The 23722-nt window shown below is 38.1% G+C and overlaps 2 protein-coding genes across 3 annotated transcripts; both read right to left on the bottom strand.

Moving 5' to 3' along the window:
• Positions 1-209: 209 nt before the first annotated feature.
• fyb1b (FYN binding protein 1 b) lies at positions 210-13910 on the bottom strand. Of its 2 annotated transcripts, XM_062435043.1 has the most exons (19): positions 13738-13910; positions 9855-10857; positions 6760-6895; positions 6569-6642; positions 6244-6266; positions 5523-5578; positions 4779-4911; positions 4420-4579; positions 4067-4190; positions 3516-3535; positions 3352-3424; positions 3095-3181; positions 2530-2570; positions 2038-2113; positions 1751-1853; positions 1425-1587; positions 1280-1313; positions 1162-1193; positions 210-1061 (listed from the first exon to the last, which is right to left on the bottom strand). In XM_062435043.1, the coding sequence occupies exons 1-19, from the start codon at positions 13738-13740 to the stop codon at positions 1039-1041; spliced, it is 2364 nt and encodes a 787-aa protein (XP_062291027.1). In that variant the 5' UTR covers positions 13741-13910; the 3' UTR covers positions 210-1038. The 2 variants fall into 2 exon arrangements, with proteins under 2 accessions (XP_062291027.1, XP_062291028.1); XM_062435044.1 differs by lacking the exon at positions 3095-3181.
• A 3624-nt stretch (positions 13911-17534) lies between these two features.
• On the bottom strand, positions 17535-23328 carry ccdc80l2 (coiled-coil domain containing 80 like 2). The gene is made up of 12 exons (XM_062435108.1): positions 22976-23328; positions 22803-22891; positions 22480-22653; positions 22221-22372; positions 21301-21627; positions 20914-21151; positions 20642-20798; positions 19713-19849; positions 19114-19265; positions 18628-18731; positions 18211-18291; positions 17535-17869 (listed from the first exon to the last, which is right to left on the bottom strand). The coding sequence occupies exons 1-12, from the start codon at positions 23259-23261 to the stop codon at positions 17535-17537; spliced, it is 2232 nt and encodes a 743-aa protein (XP_062291092.1). The 5' UTR covers positions 23262-23328.
• Positions 23329-23722: the final 394 nt, after the last annotated feature.

Below are 23722 nucleotides of genomic sequence, written 5' to 3'. Positions count from 1 at the left end.
CTGATGTCCTCTTTAACAACAAAACAAACTGAGCTATGTAGAGAAAATCAAAGGCCTTTTTCATTTTTTCAAAAATTGCATAAACAGCATTTCCGAGGCACTTTGGCACTAACAAAGGTGATTGAAACAGCTTGAGATAAAGATACCAGAGTCAGCACAGAGGCTCAGTTTTACAGATAGCAATGTAATTTACATACAGCGCAGTAACATCATGTTAAGCATTTAATAACAGAGTAAGCAGTGTTTACAATTCTCATTTAAAATTGTTGCTGTTCTTATAAAAATGTAGACAGTATAGGCATACATGTAGATACAGTGCTATGAAGATTTAAAAAGAAAACAAAAGAGAACATTCAAACAGAAACATGCAAATACTGTTGATCCAACAAATGTTTCCTGCTTTGCTGAGATATTGCAAATACCATAACCATTTTAAAATGTTTCGTTTTGTTGGTTTTAAAAATTTTTTAGGGATGCACTGATGCAACTTTTTCAATACCAATAACTGGGCTTTGGTTATAGGCTGTTACCGATACCAGTGTTTAATTAATAAGATGTATGCCTGTAAGGCAAAATCACACATAACAAACTTAAACATTGCTTTCCTAACTTTTTAAAACAAAATGTAACAAATATATACATAGATATAAATTGACTGAATTGATATTAATTAAAATAATGGTATACGGTACCAGATCAACCCTTTATCGCTGATATCTGATTGAGCTATTAGAATCAATATCAGATATCTGACATCAATATCGGTATCAGTGCACCTCTAGTTTTTTGAAGAAACAAAATTTTAAAGGATCACATTGTTCAAAGGACTTAAAGCTAGCCTGGTCCCAGATTATTCAATAGCTGCACAGATGTCCAATTCTTTTCAGCAATTCAAATATTCATTAATAAATAATGAAGTGAAATTTAATCTGATTATCAGGCTGACTTAAAGCAAACATAATATATGCCATCAATAAACGTAATAAATAACATGAACAATATCGATGTAAGACCATAGACCTGCAGCAAGATGTTTTTTCAATCATTGTCATAGATGCAATCTGAAAAGAAGATATAATATCAATTAGAAAGATTACTTAAATAATGAATGGTGACTTGTGTCCACTGTCTGCGAAATTTAAGATTAACTTAAAATCATACCGTCTCCAATATCATCATAGATATCACCATCGCTGTAAACAAACGCAAAATAATCAGCATATTTTTTAAATTTCCATGTCTGTGTATTAATGTGTAAATGTTTAATTGTGGGACTTACTCCATGAAAATGTGGCTGGTCGAAACGTAACCAACTGTAAAAGACAGATTTTAAATACATGTTCAGTATTATGGGACTCTTGAATATATGTATTTCTAAGTTATGTTTATGGTATTAAACACATAAAATAACAGCAGACACTCACATTTGCCCTCGTCGTTCCGACAGATGAGTTTGTTATCCACGGCTTTAACCATGACATCGAGTTTCTCTCCTGCTTTGATTGGCAGCTCTTTCCCGCTCCACTTCTTATTAGTGAGTGTGGGGATGATGCTCACCTGGTACAGGACCTGTATTTCCCCATCATACTGAAAGAGATTGAAACTTATATCATCAGTTGTTAAGTTTGTGATCCCCAAAAACATTGTTGGTGGAACAACTGGTTTGAAATGTCAATTTTAGTGGTTTGAGTTTAAATAAATTAAAGTGAAAATGATTTGATATGTTAAAAGAAATATAAGAGAGACAAACTTTAAATTTTTTCCGGAAGTCCTTCTCCTCTTTCTCAAACTTTTTCTGCTTCTTTGAGTCCTCTTTCTCGTCAGTCTTTCTTTTGCCTTTCAGGGTTGGAAGGCTGGACAGAAGAATAAAACATAAAATGAGAGGAGAGAACCGAAAACAACAATGATCCTTGATTACTTATGATTTAGTTTAACTCCCCCAAAAATAATTTGACAATTGAGACAATTGAAATCTTGAATATAAATAGATGGACTCTAGGATTATTATAATTTCTTTTAAGACTCTTGTAATTGTACCTGTTGATGGGAGGAAGTGGAGGCAAATTTTGAGAGTCAACATCATCGTAAATATCCTCATCGATTGGTGGCTGATCTGTAATAACACAAGGAACAAGTCAATGAGGTCAAATCTTTAACTTTTAGACACCTGATATTAGTATTCTTTTAGGGGGGGGGACACATTTTAATCAGACTACATGTAGCAAGAAGTAGATTGTCATCTGTAAAGTATAAAGAGAGGAGGTGAAAAAACAAAAAAAAGGCTGATGTAACAATATACGCCCAGCCCTACTTTGAAGTCATACATGATTTTGCTTAAATCTACAATAATTTAAATAGAGATAATGATAGATATAAAATAATAAATGTTAAGGAGGTCTCATTTAATCTTTTTAGTTAGTACACCAAAAACATATCCATTAATTTAGGGTACTCTGGAGATGAGAAAAGTCAAGGATGGACATATATTGAGGAACAAATGCCCTTTTTTCATGATAATTTAAGTGATACCTGATTTTCCATCTGCGGTAAACTGGCTGGGTGGAGGCACTCTGACACAACAAAAGGAAAATAATTTAGATGTTAAATAATTTATATCATTAGAATATCATCAATTTAGAGTAGTTTGATTCAAATACATGATTCAAAGCAGCCCAAATATACAATCATATTCACAAATTACAATATATTTTAATTAGTATACATGTTAAAACATTCTTTTTCTGGTGTTAAAAGATGAGACGTTGATTTTCTGATTGAGTCGACAATCATACATCAGCTATAGAAATGCAAATGACTGGTGGAGATTAGTAAAATCACGCGTAATCAGCTGCACTGATTACAATTACAGAAACATCACTGTTAGATTCCAGTTTCGTGGACCGGTCATGCAATAATCAATCTGCAAATCAGGATTCTTCAGTGTTATTCAGAGAGAGGTGAAATAGATGATCTGAGGCTGATCTGGCGATAAAATCAACATTCAAAAGGCGTCTTCATCCGAGAGGAACGGTTATGGGATTAACAACAGTGGACAGTAGATTTGTGATCAGTCTTACTACTGAGTGTATTTTACTCATTAGTGATGGTAGGACGTCTGTTCCGCTCAAACATCCACAGGAAGCCACGTGGCTTTGTAGTAGAAGACCTGGAATCCAGGGGACTAAAGAGATCCAACCAAGGATGAAAAAACCTGCATTTCCTTCACTGTTTCACGTCATAATCTTTCCTCTTCTCCATTTAGCATTAATATTCAGTGGTTTTGTATGTAAAATCTAATGTAACACTCATTCTTTATCTACCCAAATAAGCTATTTATCCATCAGTTCCCACCTGACATCCAGGTTTGGATCGAGAATATCATCGTATATCTCTCCTCCATCCCCCGGTAGTGGTGGTAGAATCACTACAGGACAACAACAAAAAACATAATGCAATTATTGACATGTTTTATCTCTGCCAATAACTAATAATATTTATATAGATTTAAAGCATACCTCCTGGTGCTTTGATCCCACTGTAGGGAGAGAACAGTTTGTAAGAGAAACATTAAACACGGGTTCATTTAGTCAACTTTTCTATTGTAATTTTGTAACTAACAGTGTAAAGATGCATTAAGTGAGCTATGATTTCAGCTGGTCCAGAATTTATTGAGCAAAATCTGCAATTTTAATTAGTTTAATTTAAGATTTTGGGTCAAACCTGGAACAAAACAGCACACCACATTAACAAAAAAACATTTCTGAAGACGCTGAACATACAACAATTCTTATTTCCTGGCTTCAACTGGCCTAGCAGAGGCCCACATCTGCGATAATATGTAGTGCCAATTAAAATACCAAAATGACACAAAAGTGACATTTTTACAACCAACGTCAACATGTGTTTCTATCTTGAGCAATCTGAGTTTATTTATGAGGGGAAAAAAACACTTTGGGAACTATTGTAATGGCTCATCCCATTTAACTTCCCCCCCCCCCCCATTCTTATAAAAGTGCAACTTTTCATTGCAACTAAATGATATAGAGGAGGAATTTATTGCTGGTACCTATTATCAAGAGAGGCCACATCAATGTCATCGTAGACCTCAGGGTCGTACGACGGCTGCTGACTTTGACGATTCTTCAAAGTGTTAAAGTCGATTTCCACTGAAGTGGTCTTCACATAACCAACTGTTAAAAACAGAAAGAGCTAAATGAAATATTCACTTCAAAATAAAGACAATAAAGAATAAATAAAGGAAAATAACGAGGAAAAATGTGACTATAGAAAGATACATAAGACAATGTTGTCCTGTGATTCCAGGTGTGACAGGGAGGGTGTCACAGCAGACAAAAAAGAAAACAGGTGACACATGACAAACCAAGGCAAATATAATGAGGAAGGAATATGTAAACTTACTGGATCCATCCTGCGTCCGTCCCAACCATTTCCCTTCTGGGTTGCCTTGGACACGGATGATATCGAGGCTGTCTCCCTGCTTCAGAGCGAGGTCTGTTTTACTGCCTCGGCAGTCCACACAAGCCTTCCCTTGGTGGATGGCCTCCAGAGGGCCTACCAACTAATATACAGGCAGCCATGCACAAACACAAACGCAGACACACACAAAGGAAGAAAATTTAATAGATCATTACATTTATTTTTGCAGTGGAGTATTGTATATAAAGGTCTCTGAAAATATGAACATTTTATAAAATATATAATTGTTTTTAAAGGAATCGGTTGAGATTTAGCTGCCATTTCCAGTCTTGTCTACTCACTTTGAATTTCTTTCTGGCCTCTTGTTCCTTCTTCTCTCGCTCCTTCTGCCCCTTCTTCTCAGCCTCCAGGCGTTTTTTCTCCTCCTTATCCTCTTTCTCTTTCCTCTTGTCTTGCTTTTGTTCAGCCGCTTCCCTTGAGAGAGAGAGAGAGAGAGAGAGAGAGAGAGAGAGAGAGCGAGAGAGCATAAGAGAGGTGGCAATAGACAGGAAATGATAAGGCGAAAGAGACTGACAGATGCCCTTGTAGAGATGTGGCTGACTTAGGGGTGACCACATTAACTCCCTGAACAGATGAAGCTTTTAAAACAAATGTGTCTGCTTTTCAATTTTAATCAGAAAATTAAATGAGAGTGAGAGTGAATGACTTCTTGTAATGTGCAAAACAACCACCAAAGAGTAGTGTTCGAACATGTAAATGGGTACACTGCTTAACTGGGTTTAAAACCAATATTGTTGTGCAGGAGCTCTGTGCACAGAGAAATTGTTAAACACATGCTGACAATGTTAAAATCAGTGAAGAGTAAATTGTAGAGACAGTGTTATTTGTGCCAGGCTTTGTCAGTTTTCGACCTGAATAGACTAAAGTCAAACAAAACCTCCCTTCAAACTCTTAAAATAAACACTCTACTCGTCCATCCAGATGCAGATCAATAATTCAGAATTGATACTGGTTTTAAATACAGGACAGAATCAGAGAGCTGTGAGGAAAAACAAGCTAATGTTTAATGTGGAACGTTCTCTCACCATCGTTCATCGAGATCCTCGTACATCTCTCCATCATCATCATCATCATTCTCTTCCTGGGCAGAGAAAACATCAATAAAAACATCAGTATGAACTGCAATTAACTCAGTGTCTGTCTTACATCATGTGTAATTCACTTGTATAGAAGGGTTGTATATATACTTTGTTCAGTTCTCATTCTTCCTGTTCGTAGGGGCAAACATACTCTATTAATGTCCGTCAAGCTGCAAACATTGCAGGTCCTTTTTCTCAGTAATTTCTACTGCTCTGATACTGTTTTCCTGCAAGGGCACAAAGCTTTTTTCTACTCTGATTAACACATCTTACTGTGTTCTTGTGTCAGCTCAATATATACATTACACCATTTGCTTTATATTAGCAAATATAAAGCAAATGGGCTGGGCAATATATTGATATTATATTGATATTGTGATATAAGACTACATATCATAATGTTGGGATATGGCATAGGTGCTCCCTGGTTTTAAATGCTGCATTACCATAAAGTAATCTAAATTTTCTCATTTAGTGTATTCATTTATTCCTAATTATTTATACTGACTATGGTGCATCTTAATGTTTACCATAGTCCACCACTGGGTTTCTAAGTAATTCATCATTATGAACACACATCCATGTACTGATCTGATTATGTGTGTATATGTCTGCATCTGCACATATCTGTACTTTATGTAGATTCAATTAATTCAGCACATCTCACCTTTGCTCTCTGACTCGGGTGACCTAAAGAGAAACAAGGAATGAATATTAAGTTTTAAAAAAAGACAGGCTAGACAGGCATTAACAGAAACCACACAAAACCGAAAGTAGCCCAAAGTTAAACTTCTAATTTGGTGACAGAAAAGTAGCGTGCACAAAGCCAGGACATGACTAAAATAATTCCTTGTGCGTGTGTCTGTTAGTATGTAAAAAGAGGTACAAGGTTCAGCAACACACAGTACATTTTTGTCTTCCTGTGGTGCTTAAAACCATAAATGTTAACGATGACACATTTACATGTGATCAAAAAGTAACTGTTACTGAACCTGCGGACGGTGGTAGAGGTGGAGGAGCGCTTTTCAGTTCATCAACATCATCATAGCACTCATCTGCCTGGATCCTGGAAAGCACAGTCAGGATTTACTCTGTGTTAATTGGTGTAACTTTTGTCGAGAGAATACACAGCATATATATAACTTAGTAAATTTGCATGTGTGGGCATGAATGTGACATTTACATGGTTCCAGGTGGTCGTGGGGGCAGACTGGGGAGTGCATTCTGAGGAGGTGGAGGTGGGGTCACATGGTTGCTATGGTTACTGGGGTGAAAGGCTGAAGGAGTCGGGATGACGGGTTTCTTAAAGGTGCCAGAACCTGTAACAAAAACACACAGTGATAAAATAGAGAAGTTAAAGTATCTTTACCAGTACTGTCAATGACTGTCTCACAGACTGTATGTACAAAATGTATAGATAATAAAATTAATTTAATTTAAATCTCTCTCTCCCTTTTTATTTTTATATATGCATAGGCTAAAAGATCAACAACTATGTGATTATTCCGATTTGTTGTTGTTGAGTGCAGCCTTTTTTTCCTGACTTTATTTTTTGGGAAAAACAGACATCGATGCATTAACGCGTAAGCAGCTTTTAAGTGGTTTTTTTGAGCATGTGGGAACAGATTTGAACTAATTCATATACTTAATTTATAATACTTCATATTTCATAAATGTAATTATAATCCTAATCTGTGAATTAAGTGACAGATAAATGTAGTGGAGTAAAAAGTGGATAGTTAATAAATGTAAGTATAAAGTGGCACAAAATGGAAATGCTCAAGTACAAGTATATAACAATTGTACTAAACTAGTACAATACAGTATTTGGGTAAATGTACTTATTCAGCCACTACTCCGGAGCACACCTATAGCCACCAAGTTCAAAGACAGAACAATACCAATAAAGTTGATATTTTAGTAAAAGGCCAATCACAAATGATGGACCTAAAAACAAGATCAATACAGCAAGCATTACATATGACATCAAGCCTTAAAACGTCACGTGTGCTCATGTTAACTAAGTTTCTAGTTCAAAAGAAAGGACAGCATAACACATGAAAATAGGTAAGAAAGGGAAAGCACATAGCATCCACCAAATAATCATGTGGAGCAGACAATATCAAAATTGCTCAGCTATTTTTGTTTTTGTTTTCTCCTATTTTTCAGCTTCATCCTTCACCTCTGACTGCGCCAAAATACATATCAGGTGTCAGAGCGCTCTCACTCGAAACTCTCCCTGTTTGTCGGAACTTGTACTTCCCTATGTGGTGAAACAAACTCTGCTGTCAGAGCGGAGGGGGAGGGGGAGGGGGGCGAGAAGAAAGAAACTGGACAGGGAACTTGGCCAGACAAATAGAGGAACTAACAACTTTGGTCTCTTATTTGAAGCTATGAACGATGGTACCCAAGCGTCTGTGTTACTGTGTAATTTTTTACAAAATGCATAAAATGCAAATTCATAAACTAAAGATATGTAAGAATGATTTGCTTTTAATGCTATTATGCACAAACTGGAGCACTCGAACAAACCAAAGTGAAATCAAAACTAGAGCCTGAACTTTACTACTGAAACCTCACTTGTGAAATGTCTTTTTCACACTTCTGAAGAGTGTCTGAAGTACGTATTTTTAAAGTGACAGAAAGGAAATGCAATTGAGCCAACCAAATAAGAGGAACCTCGTCTTTCTTTCAAACTGTCACAAGACGTGCTAACCACTCTGCATCATTTAATCAACTTGCCAGAAAAGGGCCTTGCTTGGTTTAGAGTGTTGATTACTCCACATAAAACATTATTGCTTGTTGTTTTAGAGAGAAATTAAGCTGACACATTTTGCAATGTTTGATTCAAGGAACCAAAGATATACACTAAATGAATGCTTTCCAAAAACATGTGTTAAATGCAGTCAGATATGGTCTTCCCAACTGCAAGGCTACATGTGTGTGCCTTCTGGGTGCCAGAAATTTCCCTCCTGTAACTCTTCTTCTCTGCCTCACCCTGTGCTCTCCAGATGTTTACCATGCTTAAAGTGGGTCATAATGTCTTCGTAATGGTTTTAACTTGAATAGGAAGCAGATTTATACTGATATATATATATGATATATGATATGATATATATATATATATATATTGTTTTGTTTGCATTCATTATCCGAAAGTGATGGTGTTCAGTTTGTTAATTGAGCTTTACTCATTCAGATGTGTCAGTGAGGTCAAGATCTCTTTTGCAGGAGTAACTTAAGGACAAATGACATATTCACTTCTCAGTAACCAGGGCCATGGCCAGGATGTTAGAAAAACTGGCGTCATGTGTCTAAATTGTCCCCAGTGTAACCATAGGACATTTTCATCTGCAACTACAAGATTGCATGACATTTGCTTAACAACTGCATTCTCTGTAAATCTTTTATCTTCCTACACAAAGCTCTAAATGCTGCTTCAAAGACTCACACAATGCAAGGAAAATGACTGTGGTGAAAAAAACTAAGACAATCAATTTTAGGCATATTGATCATAATAAATAAGTAAAAACCTGAAACACAAAAAGTGTAATTTGTTTGTAACTATGGAACCTCTTCCTGAGGCAATTAAAACCCCCAAATGTCCAGGAAGACCACTGAGAACACGTCCTTAAAGCTTTATGGTAGCTAAAGCGCTTTGGTCACTTTTGGTCACACTTTTTTTGTAACCACAAATTACATAGACATAAATCAAAGCCTCAGAGTATTTAGTGTCTCTAATCTGTTTCTGTTTATACCAACTGTGAAGCCCTGGCTTTATTCTTTGGACTGTTCACCAGAATTGATCCGGCAATACCGATACAGGATCCGCCCAAAGACTTTGTGATTTTTGGAAGATACTGTATGTGTAACTGGGTTAATGAGTAAAGGGCCACTGTAACATACTGTAGCTTTCCTGTAGCCCTCTACAGCCTGCAAAGATAAAAGTGAGAATGCTTGCTGAAGTTTAATTAGCACTCTGACAGAGTGGTCACACATTTCTGAGACACTCAAACCACTATGTGAGTCAACACACAAGCGTTAACTGTTATTATTTTGGTCATGCCTGTGATTACACTCAAATATACATACATTTTTGCAATGTATTTCACCATATTGAAAATTGATGTTATTTATATAAATACTAATTTCCACTCATTCCTTGGATTGGTTGTTACATCTCAATACAAAACAATAATACAAGCAATACTTTTGTTCATATTTGTTCTATTGTGTCACTACTAAACAAACAAAGCTATTAGTGCCAGGACAACTTACCATCATCAGAGGCCTTAGCACCTCTTCTGAAACTTTCCAGGTTGACTTTGGGAGGTCGGTTAGGTTTAGCAGGAGCAGGGCCCAATGCTAAACTGTTGGGGAGAGGATTAGACTTGGGGCCTGAAGTGGTGTCACCATTAATGCTGCCAGCCTGAGATGCAGGTTTCTTAATGCTAGGCTTTTTACTGGCAGGAGGTTTCGGAGGGATGGACTTACTAGCAGTGACAGGCGGTTTGTAGCCTCCATCTGCTTTCATGCCACTATCTGACTGCTCTGTCTTGTCCTCCTTGTTGAAGATATTCTGAGCAGTCCTGAGGGCTGGAGGGGGCTTAAAATTGTAACTTGTTGGAGGTGAAGTTTTGTTCGCAGTGTCCATGTTAGCTGCTCCAATTTCTTCATTTTGCTGCCGTAGCTTTCCGAGGCCACTGCTCAGTTTTTGTTGTAAAGGTGGTACTTTGGGTGGTGTGAAGCTAGTGTTGGATGGTGCACCCCCACTATTGTCTTGCTTCACCCAGCTGGGCTTGGTGCCGATTGCTGGAGATGGTTTAGGAAAGGCAGGTTTGGCGTCGGACATGGTGGAGCTAAGGGGGGGCTTGTGAAATGGAGGCTTATGTACAGGGTCTTTAGCTTCAACACCATGTGAAAAAGGTGGCTTCAAAGGTGTGTGCAGTTTATTAATGAAAGGTTTGTTGTTGGTGTTGGTGTCATCCTGGCTGTTTCCAAATCTGCTAGCCAGGGCTTTTGCTCTGTTTGGTTCAACTGCATCTGTGTCACTTTTACTGGATGGTGTGTTTTTTAGGAAAGAGGGTTTAGGAGGTGTATTTATCGCACTGCCAGAGAGGCTCTCCAAGACAGGTTTCTTTGGTTGTATAGGTGGGCCGGAGGAGAGGGTAGGGTGCAGTTGTGGTTTGGCTCGTATGGGCGGTGTGGAGGAACTGTCATCAGTGCTCGCCCCACTCGTTTGGAAGCGAGCCATGATGGACCTCACATCGGCCTTGTTATCCTTGACAGAGTGGAAGAGGACCAGAAGTAGAGTTAATAATAATACTTAATAGTAAAATTAGGATATTATTTACATGGCAGAATAACATAACTTCAGCAGGAAGCATAATAGAAACACACTGCTGGATGTAGCATAAAAGAAATAAGGGAAAACAAGATGCACCTTTCATTAAACTGAAAGGTTTTTGCACATTTCACTGGCAATGTGTTTCAAAACTTTTCCAGAGGCCACTCACAAATCAATCATATACAAAAAACAAAATAAAATATGCATATAGGCTCTGTGCGAATAATCATATCATTGTCTTTCAAATTTACCAGGACTTCCCCCTCTCTCCCTCTGCTCTGCCTGGCCGCGGCTCAGAAGGTAGAATAGGTTTACCATTAATCGCAAAGGCTGATGGTTCAGTCATGTCTAAACCCCATAGTGCTCCAAATGCCGAGGCTTGCAACTTGCATGGTAGCTATCGATGTGTGAATGTGTGTGTGTGTGTGTGTGTGTGTCACCAACATAACACAACTCATCTGTACCATTACAAATGTCTAAACCACCCACGGCTGGTGTCTAGTTCAAATAATCAAGTAAATAATTAATCAGTTTTATCTTGTTGGTTTTGAACTGCATATATTGACAAAAAGGAAGTAATAGAAAATAGAATTATGTCATAAAACATAAACCAGCTCCTCATAATACTCTTGTAAACATGGCAAATATTTTCACTTAATATCTGGAGACTTTTCAAAGCTGTATTTGCAACCAATAGCAACGGTTCTGTTCAGGTATTCTTGCTCACAGTGAGAAGTAATTTTTTAATATGGCAAATATTACGTTTCTTTGGGTGATGTAAATATGAGATCTGGAACCAAATTCGTGTATTATGTAACATCACGTGTAACACACAAGCAGCGCAGCAGCTGACACAAAGTGTCATAATGGAGCAGCCACACCCGTTTTAATGAGGCTGGTTTGACTGGAGTCAGAGACACCATACCAGGAAGTGGAGATAAGAGTATGAGGACACATAGCCGCTGCTATTCCTACAGCAGTAAAGTTAGGAAAAAACGAACAACGGAGGGAACAGCTAAAGATAAACCACAGTGAACATCAGATCTAGTGTATATTGCACTCAGTGGTAGTTTCTTTAAAACTGTATTTACAGCAGGACAATTACTAGTTTATTATCATATGTTTTAGAAGGGATGCTTATATGACTTCAAAAAGCAATTACTGTATGTGGATAACATTAGTAACAAACCTCCAGATAAACTATACTGACAATATGTAAAATGTGTCCTTAATCCAATTTGGCTGCTACAGTTTAGAGCTTTGGAGCTTTATATGGGCATTAGTGTGACCCAGATGTTTATTTACACACATTTAGCAAAAATATAAGGAATACTGGGATTATGAATGGACAGAGAGGTGGATAATGTTGCAGGAATTGTTTTATAAATGTTTTATTCCTCTATAATAAAAAAAAAATCCGTATCCATTGTAACCATCACACATTTGCTAAACGTGCTAGCAGTCAAGCTAGTCGCATCTGTATTCTTTGTTGTGAAGGAAAATACTGTTTATTTTTGTAACAACTGAAACTGCCTTTCTAGCTAACGGAAGTTATGTATTTGGTGCCCAGAAGATTTTGGGTGGAGTATCACTTTCATGGTGCCAGTAACATCATGCAGAGGTGGCAAACTGTAACGGCGTTAACAGTAGGCCTGATATGCAGCTTAATATACATTCAGAAGAGAAACAGAGGAAAGTTCCCTCATCTCACTTCTGTTTCTCAACCACAGTAAACTAAAGATTACTCAAGCTGTTCTGCACCAGACGTTCGCAATTACTGCTTCTCTAAATATGTGTGCAGTTGCAATTTTGTGAAAACCTAAAAATGTTGTCAAATCCTGGAAATAACTCTACGAATAATGTAATACAACTCAACAGCCCCACACACTACATCCTCAAAATGATGATGAAGGAAAGTAGTTTCAACAAACACATTATAGCCTTCATAAAGGCAGGATTTACTGCAGAGCTGTTAAATTATAATGCCTTAGTTTTAACACAACACACCTAATAAACTGGCAACTGATTGTATATTCTGGGTGATTATGGATTGAGTTGTTTTAGTGGACACTTATGAAAAAAGAGCGTGTTGAAACTGAGGGGAACAAGTGACAACCACTCTATTAATATGTTGGTAATGTAGACTGCAGCCGCTTAAATGTTATGCTAGTGTCCCTGCTAATGTAAATACAAATAAAAATGCAGTTGTATGGGCAATTAGATTTCAAAGTCCAATGACCTGCTGAGAAATGAAAGAGAAGAGAGTGGGATCATCTGGTCAAAGCAAAGAGGAACCACAATTTCTATTTCCAGTGTGATGAAAAGCGGACACCAAAGTTGTCTTGCACAATATAGTTGACACAAAACCAAACCTAATGGTGACTTCTCCTGTTTATACATTATACATGGGAAAATGTGGCCAAAAATGTCTTGAGTATCAAGCACCGACTTATCAATATAATCTCACAGGGTCCTAAATGCTATAAATACAAATCACCAAAGTGAGTTTCTACGTGAGGTGTCGATTGCAAGAGTAAAACCAAAATATATTTCCTCTCTAATCACACATGCAGTAACTTGCCCAAAGACACAGCAATGTCAGAATCATGTGTACAAGAATGGATGATGACATGTAGGTATTGTTACACATAAATAGTCCCATATATCAACGTATAATAAGTGTTAAAAATGATCCTAACATAGATTTCCAATAGCAGCTTTCGTTCACAGACCCCAGAATACCTGGCACTATAGTTTTCTTATCTAGAAGGTGATTATGTCAATAGTTTCAATATAGAGATAAAATGTACTCACCATGTTGAGGACAACAAGCTGCCTCTGTATGTCCGAATGGTTGGTGGATAAGGTCGTGGACAGTCGGTTTGCTCAGTTTATCTGTGTGAGTCTCTGTAACTGTCGAAGAGAGAAAGGTGCAGAGATAGTGAATGACAAAGAGTGTGACAAAGCATTGAGTGTGTGAGGCTGCGTGTTGGTACGTGGGGGGGGGGGGGGGGGGGGGGGGGGGTGTATACTCTAGCTCTGTTGGTGACATAGGCCTTGTCCACAACTGACTACTTCCTCTCTTAGTAGTATGTGTGCTTTGTGTGAGTGTGAGTCTGCACAGCCTCTCTTATCTCTGTGTTTCCATCTCATGGATTTGCCTATCCCTGGCAAACTCCCTGCAGTTTCCCCTCTGTGCTCAACAACTAATGGTCACGCCCTCCATGCCTGGTCAACAAAAAAAAAAAAAAAAAAGAAGAAAGAAAATATAATGGTTTCTTAGCAACCATATTCAACACTTTAATACTGATAAAGTGATTTGGTAAGCAAAGATATCATAAGACAAAAACACCCATGAGACAGTATTGGACATTACAATAATTATCTGCATGAGAAACAATTTTTTTAAGTATAGAATTTAAAAATGAGAAGAATTACAAAGAATTAAAGGCAATCAGAGCTCATTACATGAACCATACATTGTAAATGACTTAAGGTCAGTGTTGAAAATCTCTCAATAATTAATTTATCAGGGATGTACAAGCTCACCTTATTGTACCTTAGTAAACCTAAGATAGCTGAACAGTCCCCCTAGTGGATGTCATTGCTGCTAGCATTATCTTTATGTCATAAAAACAAGTTGTGTAAAGTTAGGAGGGAAAGTAAATCAGGGTGAGTTGTACTGTACATAATTCTTCTCAATGATGGTCACAGGCATTCTGATTTTGTACTCTTTCAGAGCTTGTTTATAGAAAAATGTAAAATGGTTTCTTTGCTGTATAAGAAGTGGGTTTTACTCTGTGTTTTATTGTTTCCTTTATACCTGCCCAGGGACTGAAGATGGAAATTACCTGGTAGCTAAATCTGGTAGAAAGCATATTTTCTCTTTTTTGATATTAATATATTATGTACATGGTCCCTGATATGAATAATTTTTTTTTTTTTTAAAGAAAGAAGAAAAAGTGGACAAAAAACAATTGCAGCTAAGCTTCATCTGTGGCCATTTGTTATCTGATCAATTCATAACTCAAAAAAAGGTGATCCTGCAAATCAAATTAATCAACCAAATGCAAAAAATAGTTGCAAATAAAATCTTAAATTAATGTTAAAGGGGACATAACATGTTTTTTTTTGTGAATTTCTGTTTAAATACTGTTACAGTGCCGGATGTCAATCTTAAACATGGTCAAAGTACCAAATGCAAAAATGCTGCCTTAAAGTCAAAAGTCCAGGCTTCTGCCGGCTCTGAATGCTTCATTTGCAAAGTTATCTCTACTTCCCCATCAAACTGACGTCAGATTGGTCGTGTGAGCCCACAAATGGATGTCCGTTCCATAGCCTTTGTGCTAAGGTTTTTCCATGTCTTGTTCACATTGTCCACTAGCATGTTTCATATCTGATTTTGAATGAGCATGTACAGATGTATTTGAGAAGTTGCCATTTTGAATAAAGTGCAAGAAAAAAAAAGAAATACTACTATTTTTTGTTTACGTAGCCTCTGGAAGCTAGCCAATCAGGATGGATTGGGCTCATGGGGAGGGGGGCGTTTAAAGAGACAGGAGCTAAAACGACCTGTTTCAAACAGAGACTGCACTGAGGGGCTGTGTAAAGGGTCAGTATAAGATAAATAAGGATTTTTTTTACCACTGTAAATCATGCAAAAATATTTAAGTAGAGTCCTAGAACATAAATATAAACCTTACAATGAGCATGATATTTCCCCCTTTTTTAAAAATTAATTTAAATAACTAATTTTAGCAACGTGAGACCCTCAGACATATTTATCACTCACAGCAAGGGTCAGATGACTTTTACTCTTGAAAGGCTATCGGTAAAGCTTAAAAAAAGAGGAAAATACGATAACAAAACATGTCACTGCTGTTTTGTTGATAAGAATATAAACATAAATGTTTTTGGTGACTCTTTAGTTTTCAGGATGATTAAGACAGACTTCAGCTTTGTCTAAATGTGTCATTAATAACATGACTCAGTCTGAAGTCTCTAATCTGCCACTCTGCCATTTTTTTGGGTCTGTTGATGGTTCATCATGCAAACATGCCAACTCAACAACAAGTGACAGTTCAACTTTCTATTTCACTCCAATGCCCAACTTCTTCTTCTTGTTAAGCCTTTACTCACATTTAACCTTTCACCTTCTTTAGCTTTCTGTGTAGCTCTTTGAGTGTCAGTAGCAGTCAAGCACAGTGGAGCTGCTCATACTTAAGGATGTAAATCGCAAGTTGTTGTTTTTTTTCAGGATGTGCTTTTTTTCTCTCTTTGATATATTTTAGCCTTTTGTTTTGTCATATTTCATCTCTATATCCCTACATTCCTTCTCTGCCCCACTTCTTTCACATACTGCTGCAAAACTTTAACCCAGGTCATGCTTTCACTTACTTACCAACACATTCCACACATCAGTCTTCAGTCTGTCGCTTTAACTTGAGACTGATTTTTGGCATCAACACTTGACGGGATTATTGTATTATTTTCCCATTTTCATCATACAGGCACATTTGGACACGTTGCACCAATTTACAATTGACAAAAATTTATTCAAAACAGATCGCTCCACAAGTAAATCAAATTTAAGAAAATATCCCCTAAACTTTGGATTGTATGCACTTCTTAAAGGTTCGCAGAATTCTCTCTCTTTATTAAGATGCTGTTACGTTTGCAGAAATTATAACCTACATTTATGTGTGGTGTTCTTGTTTTTGACACAGATTCCCCTGAACTCAGTCTGCATATCTCCCTATCTTGATGATTATATTAAGCTTTGCTTCAGGAGGTTTCCAGTGGTGTCATCTCATAGTCACTCTTTACTAGATTTTGGATTGGTCAAGATCCATGTGAGTATCTTCGAAAAGTTATTGTATTCTTAATGAAAGAAACATGAAATTAAAATGAAATTCAAAATGATGTTTGTGTGTTTGTTTGTACTGTATGGTATTTGATGTACTGGTAGCAACTAATAGGACAGTTGAATTAAGGTGATGGAGTGGAAATTCTGGTGCCATGCTTGCCTGCATTCATAGCATGTTTTTTCAACAGTTGAAAGCTTTTGCAGAGACGTTAAATCTCGCTGTTTAAAGAGCTGTTAAAAAAGCTTCTCCTTGGGCATGCAAAGAGTCCAGCATCAACAACTCTTTGTTTTACTAACCCTGAGGTGTCAGCAGACTGCAGCTCCTTAAAAAGACCAGGACCAGATGTTTAGCTCAGAGCTAAAGAAAAGAACATTTGTTTTGTCTAAATACAGTTTCAACTTCAACATCACAATATTTCAAAACAGGAACTTTCCATTTGTGTACTTTACAGAGTGAATGTGTTTGAAAAAGATCGGACAGAAGTGTTGCCAAAAAGCAGAAACTTGGCAATCTGCACTTATGCAGAGAGACATCAAGACTTTCTTGAATGAAACCATTCCACTATTTTCTGCTCCACCTTCCCTTCAAACATAGAACATCCATCTTATTAATGTGGAATCCAACAATCAAAACGTTTTTGAGGTCACTGTTTAATAGCTTGCTTATGTGTAATCCAAGTGTTCATGTTTTGGGTGTCTCATCTTAAGAATTTAGATAGCTCTTCTTCTTCCTGCACCTTTCTCATCATTCTTCTGACCGGTGATACGAGTATGCGTCCTCTGCCCCATCGTCATCATAGCCACCATAATGTCCCCCCTCATTCCCTCCTATTCCTCTGTCCTCAGGGCAGTAGATCCCCAGCCTCCTCTGCAGCTTCTCCTCCTGCAGGCGAAGCTCCATGGAATCCACCAGGTCGTAGATGTTATCCAAAGACCACATGGGTGACGGGAACCATGCCTTGACATCGCTGTCCTTCCCCACCACCAGCATGCTGAAATAATCCTTACTGATCTTCAGCTGTTCTTTCAGATTGTTGACCATGTCGCGGGACAACGGCTCAACCTCACTCTGACTACGACCTGGACAGATGACACATTGAAAACTAAGTAATGCACTTGACAAAACACAGAAGAAGGGGATATTAAAAGACATACAAAATCTGAGAAATACAGCTCAACTTCTGGATCTGTCACATGATGCACACTGGCCTTAAAAAACATGTTATATGCTATCACCTCAGGTTTTAGACACTTGTACATGTTTAACATAGCCATCTAACATCATAACAATATAAAAATAACAGAAAAGTGCAAAAAGCATGATGTGTTTCCTCTAAAAACGTTTCTGTGTTTTAGTTTTTAGTTGCTGCTTTCCATCACTGTCCCATACACCTGGACTGTCCCACATGACTGTGACTTACCATTGAGGGGAAATAACTCAACAGTCCCTGAGGCTTTGTCTCCAACCCCAATCAGCTTCAACATGGCAAAGTGGCGAATGCCTGGGGGAAGACATTTTAACAGTAAGAGCTTGAAAGGAACAACAAACAGTTTGCAGATTCAAATGAAGTGCTTTTCTTTCTATTTCTTCTATACTTTGATATTTTGGGTTGTAAAAATGTTCAGGTATTGAGTCTAAATCATGTCCAGGTATCGGTCTACTTGTAGTAGTAGAGTTTAGTTTGTAATAGTTTACATTTGTGACCTTTTTATATTCAGTTCTAAGTAAGGTCAGAGGGGAAACGTGACTCTTTTCAAAACATTTCCTTATAGCACCAAAAACTTCAGCAGACAGACAGTGTATTGTTCAGTAGATGTAAATGTGATGTGTTACTAACCCAGGTGACACTCCTGTCCATTGAGAGCAGTCAGCTGCTGCTGGAAAGAGTAGTCATCCTCAGAGGGAGCAGAGACGAGTAGCAGTCTCCTCTTAGACATGAACCTAGATGCCAATAAAAAGGCTAATTTAAGTTTGGCTGCTAAATTGATCAGTCACACTCTTTCATTCAGTCATTGAAAATAGCATTCAAGCATTCCTATGGGCAGTTTGGAGTTTCTTTTCTTTTTTAATTTAATTTAATTGTCTTTTTTATTGTAAGGCTTTAAGGCACAAACGTTTACTGTGGCAAACTGTCTAATTCAGATTTCATATTGCGGAGAAAAGGAAGAATAATGTGTAATTTCATTCTGTTATAGTTATGTAACATCAGGACATTTTGAGTGTTAGGGAACAGACTTTTTTTTTAATACTTCTAAAGAGGCTCCAGACACCGTTTGCCTCAAGGAAAATAGATAACAGTGAGTAGTGATTTGTAGTACTTTACCTGAGTAGTGAATTCTCGGCTTCAGGCTGTTGCTTGTCTTTAAAGCAGGTGGGAGGACTTTTCCTTTCTTTCTCTTTTTCTACGCGCCTTGAGGGAAAGTTGTCAATGTACTCAAACAGTGCAGGGCTTGATGGAGGAGCTTCAAACACTCTCTGCAGGGAAACCATAAAAACACCAAAATAAGTCTGTTAAAGTTGAGTGTGTTTGTGTTTTTTCCCAGTATTGCATGTGGTCTTTATAAGCTAACATCTGCAACAATTTCTGACAGCACAAGACAACAACAAACTATTAAAAACACAACTGCAGCACAGCTGGATTATAATAGGGGATCAATTCATTATGTGCTTGTATTTGGTAAAAAGCAAAAGGCTAGTTAGACCAAATAATGCTGGATTCTTTGACATTTTGTTTGAAAGAAATGTTGCCTGTTTGACATCTACGCTCTCTTGAAAAATCTTGCCTTGTGAGTAGGTGAATGTTGTTCTCGTCACTCAAAGCAGCTGTAAACTAGACTTATGTTAGGTGTGAACATGAGAAAGATTGTTGCTGGATGTGGCATGCACACGTATCAAAACCCAAATAAAAGAACAAATACAAACATTGGGCTTGATGTCGTAGTCTGTGACAGTCATGGAAAAGAGGTCAGGGGATGACAGACCCAGCTCTGCTCTCAACAGGGAGATCAGACCTGAATCTGAGAAGTTCTCTGGTAGGCCGCTGAGTGGAGGCTCTGACTCTGAAACACACACATATATGTAATACATGAATTCATGTGTGTGTATAAAGAGAGAGCAGATAATACAACAGGAGCACCTTACAGTTTAATGCAAGCTAGTATAACCACAACAACACAAATCTGTCAATATTAGAGTGATTATTTTCAGCAAATCAGTGAAAAGAATGGCTCTAATTGAGATGCTCCTCCTGAGCAGTGTGTGCCAAACTCAGACTTGGATATGAGTCGGAAAAGAAACAAATATCAAACAGTGCTTTTCATCAGCGTCTGGTGTTAATATGCATGTGTGAAAAAATAAAACTGGGAAAACCATGAAAGAGCTGAACCATGAAAGAGCTGCAGGCAAACATGGACATCATCATGAAACTGACAAGTTGAATTCCTCCATTAAAAAGGCTGTTGTCCAGCTGCTAACTCTGAAGTCTTTGAAGTCAGAAGTGCCCACAGCACAACAATTGTCGGTAACATACTTACAAAGCAGCTGCAGCACATGTCTTTGCTGTAAATCTAATACAGTAGCAGGATCAGGTGTGCAAAGACACCAGCATGATCCTTTACGAATGCAGTGGTGAATAAATTCACTTTTCTAACAGTCGTACATCACGTGGAAGCACCATATTTGCTTTGGTCACGCCTCAGTAAAAATGCACAGAGTATTCTGACAGTATTTGCATCTGTAAAAACAAAATATCTGTGCAAGATGTTCCGATTGAATCAACCCTAGAAAGAACCTAACCAAATTTTTTTGCAAATATTCAAACATACAGAATGAAATGAACAAACACTTCCTACCAAGCTGGTGATGTCGTAACGTGAGTGTGGTATCGCTGCCTTCGCCCACAATGGTTGCCACAGTGATCTTCCTCATAGCGAGGTCGCAGTGTAGCTTCTCGCTCTCCTCTTTTTGCTGAAGGTACAGTGTTGCTTCTCTGCTGGGTGTCGAGATCAGCTACAGACGGATCATAAGAACATCATCATTAAATACTTTAATATCTTGAAAAATCCAGTGTTTGCAGGGATTTAAAATGTTGCTGAATGCGAAAAAAGAAAGGGAAGGTTCTTACCATCAACCTTCTTGTCCCCTTTAAATTGTCCATAAACTCTTTTAGGGCTGTTTTATCCTTCTCACTTGCCTCTCTGTTGGACTTTTTCCCTCTTCCTTTCCCTTTCTTTCCTTTTTTCCCTTTCCCCTTTTTCTTAGAGCTCTGTTTTTCCTGTGTGTCTTCCTTTACATTCTCTGTCGTATCCTCACTGTTTTTCGATCCATGTCTTTTCTTTCCTTCTTCCACAGGGGAGTCATGCCTGCAATACATTACAGAAAATTCTCATCTGGTGTTAGGGCATGGAGAGGCATGACATACCAGATGTGAACACAGAATCTAAGTATGCTTTTGAAATAAATAATTAAAAACATCCACACTATTTCTCAGAAAAATATGAAAAGACAGCACCTGTCTTTCTTCACTTCCTCATTGCTCCTGGACACAGACAGAGTATTGTGTGTATTTTGTTTTTCTTGTCCATTAGATGAGGTTCGACCACCACTGGTTGAATATTTTCCCCTTGTTGACCCCACAGCTGGCTCCTTCCGGATGACAAACCTCGACCGTCCATTCAGTATATCCTGGATCTTGCTCTTTAGGGCAGCTTTTTTGTCTATGGGAGGTTTTCTTTGTGTGGCCACCATAGAAGTCACATTCCCTCGCCTCTGAGGGCTCAGCACCATCTTCCTCCTCATTTTCTTCTTTTTCACCAAAACCTTTTTGGTGGTTTTACACCTGGTAAAAGAGCATTAAATATAATTCTGTCTAAAGTGGATTTGTGTAGATGTTTTCTCAGTAACGTCATCCAAACTGATATTCAGTGCGGAGGTCATACAGAGTTGTTATTTCTCTAATCTCTCTCTCATTTTTTTTTCTTGTGAAATAGTGGATCGTTTTCTCCCATCTAAAAAAATATTGACATACGACACACTGTGAGATGAAAATCACTGACTCAACTGCTTGTGAGTGATAGACATAAAAATAGAGTCACAAATTTCCCAGCAGTTTAAATTTAGAAAACTTTTAGGGAACTCTGGTCCATGCTGCCTGTTTTTTTTGCAAAATTCCCCCAATACAATGACGAAGAGAGAGGAGAAAGTTTTTTTTTTACCAATAATACACTCATAGCAACACATAACATGGATAATTGATTATAGCAGATATTTCTGCTTCTTTTTCCTTTTTCATTATTATTTGAAAATTCAGTAATTGAACCTAAAAAAATAGTCAAACTGCATCCACTTACATGTAAAGCAAACTGAATGACCCTATAAAAACCTCCTTAGTTTTTCATTATTACAGTGAGGGACAAAGTGTTATAATGAAACCTCAAATTGGATCCTTTCCTGGTCATCTTCTCCAGCTTCCTCATGGGGAACTGATCAATGAGCTCCAAGATCGCTTCCACACGGACTGGATAGGGGAACCGCTCACTGACCAGTAGGTTTTTCTTCATAACCAGCATGGTGAATGCTTGATCCTGAAATGATTTCATGTTGAATAAAAGGCACATGTCAAGAAAAAGTAAACCAAAAAGGAAATAGAGACTGTAATGAGTCAAACTGTATTGTATGGCACACTGGTTACCTGACTGGTGAGATCCAGGTAGTGCAGCAGTTTAGTAACTGTGTCAGGGTCGAGGTTCTCTACTGTTGCATCTCCTTGGAAAGTTGTCTTCTGGATCCTACCTTCCATCATGGCGTTCTGGATGATGGTGATGATGAAGGTGTCCCTTTCTGCCAGATGACAGTTCAGCCCTTTCTATGTGAGACAGAGAGAGTGTGAAGTTCCAATGTAATTTATATTTTTTTCAAATCAAATGAAACAACTTTGGAAAACACTCTTCTTTCTAAAGAGTAAATATTGCATTTCCCGGTGCTATGTTTGATAAAGCTCTATAAACACAGTACCTGCTCCATGTCCTCCAGCTGTTTCTCCATCATACGAAGGTAATTGTCATTGTGTGAGGGCGCTGTTATCACCCACAACCGCTTTTTACCTGGTTGGAAGAAGAGGGGTATGTGAAGGTAGGTAGACAGACAAATACTAAAGATATATCAGCTAATTGGTTCATTTCTCTCGCCTGCAAAGTCAGCAAGGAAATCCAGCTCCGGAGCCAAGCTCGATGATGTCTCTCCACCTCCTTTGTGGCTTCCATATTCTCTGTCTTCGTCCAGCCCTAGTCCCTGCTCAATTCCTGGAGGGAGGTCTGAATAGTCTCCCCAGTCCCTTACATTAGGGTCTGACTGATCTTTGGGCTTGCTTCGACCGATACCTGGCCAGGCAGTCAGCAAACTCGGGTAGCTGAGGCTCCACAGAGCAGCAAACAACAGCAGTGGCCAGTGTGAGTTATAGCAATGCACCTCCATCCTTGCTGATTCTCAGGTTGATTTTTTTTGGTTTGCAGATCAGCTGGAGCTGGTTAGGAGCTCACAAATCCTCCTCTGGTCAAACAATACATTTGCAAAGTCATAGGCAGCAGTGTTGCATCTGAAACAGCCTGGGGCGAGATGGATTCACTGGCTGTTTAAAAGTGAGTTAAAAAGCTCAAAAGTAACAAAACTCCCAGTTGTGAAATCTCCATAATTTGAAACCAAATTCAAAACCTCACTGAAGGCTGAAGCATTGTGTATCCTTAAACAAAACAGGTGGACCAAATAGTGAATGTATCTGAAAATAAAAGACGGCAAAGACTGCAGTGATGTTTACCCCTCTGCAGCAGAGAGAGACTGACAGGGGAGACTCTCCTCTCCTTGCGCACAGACACAGACGCACACTCCTGGTTCACATTATACACCAGGCTCGTTAACAGGAAACTCCTGGAATTTGG

Source organism: Scomber scombrus, chromosome 15, assembly GCF_963691925.1.
Source record: "Scomber scombrus chromosome 15, fScoSco1.1, whole genome shotgun sequence".
Classification (NCBI taxonomy): Eukaryota; Metazoa; Chordata; class Actinopteri; order Scombriformes; family Scombridae; genus Scomber; species Scomber scombrus.
Note: the sequence above shows the minus strand (reverse complement) of the source record. Positions and strands in the feature narration are given on the sequence as shown.